This window comes from Morone saxatilis, unplaced genomic scaffold, assembly GCF_004916995.1.
Source record: "Morone saxatilis isolate NCDOM2014 unplaced genomic scaffold, NCSU_SB_2.0 Contig23, whole genome shotgun sequence".
NCBI classification, from domain to species: Eukaryota; Metazoa; Chordata; class Actinopteri; family Moronidae; genus Morone; species Morone saxatilis.
Window position 1 is genome coordinate 14,676,431 of NW_023339796.1, and position 7,476 is coordinate 14,683,906.

The 7,476-nt window shown below is 36.7% G+C and overlaps 1 protein-coding gene across 1 annotated transcript; it reads left to right on the forward strand.

Annotated features, from left to right (window-relative positions):
* Positions 1-204: 204 nt before the first annotated feature.
* Positions 205-6,571, forward strand: LOC118334516 (solute carrier family 22 member 5-like). Its single transcript, XM_035670437.1, is given in 11 exon segments — positions 205-531; positions 619-722; positions 2,244-2,398; positions 2,502-2,673; positions 3,455-3,596; positions 3,744-3,838; positions 4,876-5,003; positions 5,006-5,089; positions 5,207-5,389; positions 6,064-6,199; positions 6,514-6,571. Coding segments are annotated over 11 exon segments (1,584 nt in total).
* Positions 6,572-7,476: the final 905 nt, after the last annotated feature.

The window sequence follows — 7,476 nt, forward strand, 5'->3', positions numbered from 1 at the left end:
GCCATAAATCCCCAAAAGGAGTCTCTAAAATGTGACTGTGTTAACAGATTAGTGTACGGTGTGAGTACAAACACATACACACACAGTACATTTCCTCAGAGGTGAACCAGTTAAAACCTTTCAAGCTATAACGACGTACCTAAAACCGGTTCAGTAGATAACATCCAGGACGTCCCTCCCCTCCAGATCCCGCCCTGCGGAAAAATGAAAGATTTCGATGAAATTACGTCTTTCCTGGGCGACTACGGCCTCTTTCAAATTCTAATGATCGTTCTGCTCAGTTTAAGTGTGATTCCCTGCGGGTACATGGGGGTGATCGTGGTTTTCGTTTCGGATACTCCCGAGCATCACTGCAAAGTGTCGATCAACTCCACTACTCTCAACAGCAGCTGGATCGGACCTGACAGCTGTTCTCGATACAAGCTGGACGGAAACCGGACGGAGGCAGCGGGACTCAGCAACGACACCGAGCACTGTCTGGATGGATGGGTGTTCAGCACTGAGAGATACACCGCCACTATAGTGTCTGAGGTAGGCTGTGCAGCTCACTCTCCATTTCCTTTGTTCAGATTAGTTTCTCTGAAAGCTGTCTGATTGTCTTCTGTCGTGTTAATGCAGTGGGATTTGGTGTGTGACAATGCATGGAAAGTCCCTTTTTCCACCTCCTTATTCTTTGTAGGAGTCCTGATTGGATCCTTCGTAAGTGGTCACCTCTCAGACCGGTAAGTACTCAGATTTTTTTACTTAAATAAAAGTAAAGAAGTAATAACACACCGGGAAAATACTTTACTAAGTGCTGCATTCATAAAGCAAAAAGCAAGTAAAAGTCTACTCATTATGGAGAAAATGCTCCCTGTCAGTTTGTTTTACTGTGGGTAGTTTAATCTACAATGCATCATATTCTATAAGATCATCATATATTTGAGCTGTGAGCTCAAAAAAAAAAGAAAAAAAACCCTGCTTCAGCTTTGTGACAAAGCATTTTTCAGCTAATTGAAAAAAGGTTTTTATCCTAAGTAGGAGAATTTTCCTAACCCATAAAGGAATTTTAAATCCCCAAATTTGGAGACTCAAGGGTATAAAACAATGTAATCTGAAAAGTAACAAATGTAGTTGAATTAAAAAGTACAATATTTACCTCTGAAGTATAAAGTTGCATAAATACTCAAGTAAAACAAGTATCTCAAATTTGTACTTAAATAGGCTGCAGTACTTCATTAAATGTATTTGCAGTTACATTCCACCACTGTACAAATATAAACATATGTAGGCTGTCTGGTCTGCAAACTTAAATACTTAAATGCAGATGTATCTTATTTAAGAATTAAAAAACTTTGTCTCAGGTTACTTTTATTCCATATATGGTGCAACAAAACTTTATATCAAATTTAAATATGTTTTATTTCACTTATAGTGTCAAGCTGATTGCATTTTTAAATACTAGATGACTTTATGGTATGTTTAAAACAATTTGCACAGTTTATTATAATTAGGGCTTCTAGATTATTCCATTATTGACTAATCTGCCATTTACTTTCTCAGTTAATTGATTTTAATTAATTTTGTCCATGAAATGTTGAGAAACAGTGAAAAGTCATTCACAATTTAGCCCGCTGTCATACAGTTTCATCCAAATCTCAAAGATATTCAATTATTATGATACATGATGAGAAAAAACAGCAAATACTCACATTGAGAAGCTGGAACCATTATGCATGCATTATTTATTTTTAATATGTTATGTGAGATTAATTTACAGAAAAGAGATGTTATACTTTATTATGGGAAATATGATCCAGACAGAAGTAATGTCTTTATGTTAAATCTTCATTTTAAAATTGTATATGTTAAGTTTTATATACATGAATGCAAATTGTCTGGGGAAAGAAACTCAATATATAAAAACCTCTTTTTAATTAAATGTATGTACCCCTTTTCTTAAGGTAAATTTTTTTTTAAATATTTGGCATTCTTGCTTGAAAAATGACTTTAATCATGAAGCAATTATCAAAATAATGGCTGAAATTTTCAAAATAGTTCAACTAATTGGTTAGTCGTTAGCTCTAATTATGATAATATATTTTTGATTTGTTCTTTTACTGATGACTAATTTTACTGATGTCTGTGGTGCGGGCAGCAAAATCAAACCACAGTCAGAAAAACTGAGGGAATGACAGCAAGAGAAAGAAAAATGAAACAGGAAAAGTCTGTTAATTTCATGTTTCGGTGCATTTGTTCTACAGGTTTGGCAGAAAACCAGTGTTTTTTTTCACCATGATCTTACAAACAGGCACTGCTTTGATCCAGGCTACCTCCGTCAGTTGGGTCATGTTCTGTATCCTCAACTGTCTGAGAGGACTTGGCCAGATATCCAATTACATCGCATCACTCGTCCTAGGTGAGACAACACATGAACTCTCATTCAACATGGCTGCAGACCATTTTATATATACTTTCATCTTCTCTCTCATCTTAATGCTCCTGATCCTCTTCTTGGTCAGGATCTGAGATGCTGAGCCAGTCTGCCAGAGTGAGCTACACTCTGCTGGGCCACAGTCTAGGTTTTGGCATTGGTTATGCCTTGTTGTCGCTCTTTGCCTACTTTATACGGGGCTGGAGGATGCTGCTGGTTGCTTCTGCCATCCCCAGCTTGCTATTTATTCCACTGTGGTGGTGAGTTATTGACTGATGAATCAATCAGCCAATCCTTTATTTAAATTCAAATATGACTGTTTTTATTGTGCTGTGTCTCATGATGAGTGGATGCCAAGGATTGTATGTGATTTGTAACTTCATTTGATTGTCTTCTGAAATCATACATTATCAGATTCTACTCTGTTGATTTGATTTGAATCTGTGATAAAACATACATATAAATCATATATGATATACAATTGTCCAAATATAAACAAAACCAGAAAAAAACAAAACCAAAACAAAGAAACCAACTCAACCTAGAGAAAAGTAAAAATAAATAAAGGTCTGTCCATTTTTTGCAAATACATGAAACTGGTTTATCAAAACCAAAGTTCACTGACAGTATATTCCATTCAAAAGTGATAAGACTGTTAAATAATTTCTAAATGAGTCAATATTTGGCTGAAGTTCATGGTAAACAGCCTGCAGAAGTGCAAACAGAGATAATAACCCATAAGAATTCGCCTCTGTGTCCGCACCATGACAACTGGGGGGTCTAAATCAGTACTGTGTTCGGATGAGTGTCTTTATGCACTACATTTAAATTGTATAAACCTGGCTGTGTTGGGTTTTTATGGTTTATCTCTAAAACAAATACTAATCTCAAACCGAACACTGCATTCCTATTCTCTATGACATTTACATGTTGGTTGTAGTCCAATGCAACAAACCTGTATTGGTGTGCAATGCCTGTGCTGTGAAATGTAATATTTGTTTCATATGTTCAATGAACTTCTGTCTCTCTCTTTCTTTTCAGGGTGATTCCTGAGTCTCCACGTTGGCTTTTGCAGAAAGGTCGGGTGGAGGAGGCCGAGCTTGTCATACGTAATGCTGCCAAGAGGAACAGAGTCCCCGCTCCTGAGGTCATATTCAGGGCTAGCGAGTACTTAGAACTAATGGTATTTATTCCAATTTTACTCCTCATGCTGTGGAAGCTATGGAGCCCCAGTATAAAATATAGCTCAAACTGTGGTAACCAGCTGGTACTATTGGAAAGCAGACATTACACAATGTGATTGTGTTCTGTTTCTTTTCATATATGTCAGAAAAATAAAGGTGAGGAGGAGAAGACATACACTTATGTGGACCTGATTCGTACCCCGAACATGAGGAATATTACAATTATAGGTGTTTTCATATGGTAAATGCAAACTCATCACTCTCATCACCAGATCACTATTCATAATTAAAAAATATATATATATTAAATGCAGTTTATAATGAATTTCATTTATTACATTAATTAAAGATCCCCTCCAGACATGTACTAAGACATATATACAAATAGTCTGCTTGGAACAATAGTGTGTTTTATATGTTTTTTTACCTACTGGATCAGGACTGACTTCCAAACTATTTGCAATGTCGTAGTAGGCCGTCCCTTAAAATCTGATTTTCAGTGAGCGCAGAGAAACTTTCCACTTTCAGCAGATGAATGTAAAACATCCCTCTAGTGTCAAACTGCACATTCATCATTCTGTACAGTGCAGCTCAAACACAAAACTGTAGGAACAAAAAGAAAAACATATTTTTGAGTGGAGGGGGGCTTTATTAAGGTGCAATCTTTATAATTTTTGAAGATATTTCTTGCCACAGCAGATTTTCATTCATCATTCATTTATTTCCATCTTTTCCTGTACCTGCATTTTCCCCTGTGTTGCATCGAGCACCTGCATGTCTCCTCCCTCAACCACATCCATTAACCTCCACTTCCACTTTTCATCTTTTCTTCTCGCATAGTGCTCCATCTTCAGCATCTTTCTCCCGACATATACCCAGCATCTCTTCTCCACACATGTCCAAACCATCTCAATCTCGCTTCTCTCGCTTTGTCTTCAAACTGTCTAACTTGAGTGTCCCTACTAATATACTCACTCCCAATCCTTGTTACTCCCAATAAAAATCAACTCCACCGGCACTCACCTCTCCTCTGAAGTATTTAAACTCATCCATATTTGCCACCTACCACCTCTCTAATTCATTGATCAGATATAGAATATAGGCTGGTTCTACACTGGTGATCACAAACATTTTTTTAATCAGAAAATATTAATAACTTAGACTCAGGTGTTGTCTGGTGTTAGTCCAGCCAGATTAAATTTAGACTGACTGAGGTCAGTGTATTATTTAAACACACTGCCTTTCATCTTCATTCAGTCCGATTTTGTTTTTCTGCAGGATTTCCGTTGCCATGGTCTTCTATGGTCTCTCTCTTAATACAAGTAACCTGAATGGAAATGCCTACCTCAACAGCTTCATTTCAGCAGCCATTGACATTGTAGTGTACATAGCCACTTGGCTGCTGGTCAACACGCACCTCGACCCACTCTGCTCTTCTCCACGCTCATATTCTGTGGCATCATGCTTCTCATCATCCCGCTGGTTCCTGAAGGTCTGTATATTCTATACAACATTGACTGAATCAGGAATCTCTGAAAGGACTAGAAAGACACTATACATATGTAAAATTGTACATGCCTTGTCTAATAATCCCATTTGTGTTTCTCAGACAGGCATGTCACGCTCCAGGTGTTAGCCTTTGTAGGAAAGATGGGCGTGTCTGGTGCTTACTGCTACATTTATGTGCTTTTTACTGAGCTGATCCCCACTGTGGTCAGGAACATGGGACTTGGTGTCTGCTCCACAGCTGCACGCATCGGCACCATCATGTGCCCTTATGTGATCTATTTTGGCAAGTGTGTTTTTTTGTTGTTGTTGTTTTTGTTGCTATTTTTGTAGATGTATTAGTGTGCGGTGTTGAAACCATAGTAGTGTAAAAGAGAGAGAGAAATGGCATCAAAACTGTAGACAACACTCTGTAGGTGATATTAATTACTTGAGTGAACACATTTAACTTGAAAAGGATACTCAAAATTCACACACCAACTGAACATAGGATTCTGTATAAATTTGCGAAACGAGCGACAGATTTTTGCACTCAAAAGACACAAAGCTATCATACCAATGGTTTTATTTTATTTCCACCAAAAAGTCTGAACACATTGCTCTTCAGATATCTTTTTGCTTTCAGAATAAACCTTTGTAACCTGTATCTTGATAGCCTTGCTAGCATCATAGCACACTTGTTTCTTCATCGTTCCCAAATGGAACAGATTCACAACAGACATTTTGACTTGTTATAGCATGAAACACACAGGTTGAGCTTATAACATGACAGTGTGACAGTGAGCCAGCATGCAAACACCAGAATCCTGAAACTAAAACAAATAAATGTAATTCAGTCTTCATTCATTTTAATATTTACACCTGTGCTTTTCCTACTGTGACATGTCAAAATGTTGCAACCACAGGAAATAAACAGGTCAGTGACAATTATAATTCAAGTGCCTTATATTCTGTTTGCAGGTGTGTACAGCAGGATCCTACCATACATTATTTTTGGCACAATCAGCATCATAGCTGCTGCTCTTAGCATGATGCTGCCAGACACCAGAAACAGCAAACTTCCTGACCTTATCAGCCAGGCCAAACCCATCAGAGGGTATGTATGTCACTGTGTGTGTGTGTGTGTGTGTGTGTGTGTGTAAATAATTGATAAATAAAGACCAATAAGTATTATAAGTATTAGACAGCAATTCTCACAAACTAAGGCAATGAAATATTGTGGCCTAAATAGGATTTTACATAACGTTATGACTACTATTACTGCATCGAGAGCAGGTCTGGAGCTCTATGTTCGGTGTTACTTAGTGATTATTTCAACTGTATTTATCAGATTTATCAGAAATCTGTTGGAGCAAAAATGTTTTAGAATTATTTATCTAATCTGTCTCTGTTTCTCTTTGTATCTTAAAGCTGCTGCTGTCTGAAGGAAACAGCTACAGCCCAGTCAGACACAAATGAAGGCTGTTGAACATAAACAGAGCGCCCTCTGCTGAAAGAAAATTGCACAGCAAAAGTCAAAAGCCTTTAAAACACAGTATTTCTAGTATTTTCTCTGGTCTTTTCAAACACAGTACAGAATAAGGTATATCATTTACATTTGTCACCTTCAGGTTAAAAAAAATGTAAATTAAAAAAGTACATGTAAAAGAGGTAGCTGGGTAACATTTTATCAATATATAGCTTGTTGGTTAAAAAAACAGACTTGTTCTTTTTGTATTGTTTTTGGTCCTGTTTAAGTTTATTTTTGTTTGTTTTGTTTTTTGTTAGCAGGATATATGAAAAACATTTTATGGTGAAAAGAAAACATCCAGATCCAGGATTATTTAATTTAATGTGGCATTTTAACAATTTCACAGTTTTTTTTAATGCACTGCTACACTTACTTGAATGAAAAATAAATCGCCACACATGCCACGAGGGTCTTTTACAATTTCTACAGTTTAAGGACAGTTAAATTTCACAATTTTTACATCTAAAAACTATATGATAATATACATAGAATGTCAATGAATTGGTCAAATAATGGGTAGCTTCAGGGTTGTATGGCTATATGTTTTGATGTAAAATATGATAACCTTGGAGTTGAAATTAAAAATTTTCTAAACTTTTAGAGTAACTTTTACTCAACACAGTCACTCGTGGAATGGGTGACCATGTTTTTAAAAGTAACATAAAGGGAACTACAACCTCAAATTCACTATACAACGTTGTAACCTTGTAAAATTACAATCAATAATAGCTTGGAAATGAAAGATAATGGTGTGTTTTAATAAAGTATATGTGACAGGCCATTACATACAAGATCCCGTCGTATTACGAGAGCCACTTCACAGCTGACTGTCATCATCTGAAATATCGCGAGATTACCTCCGC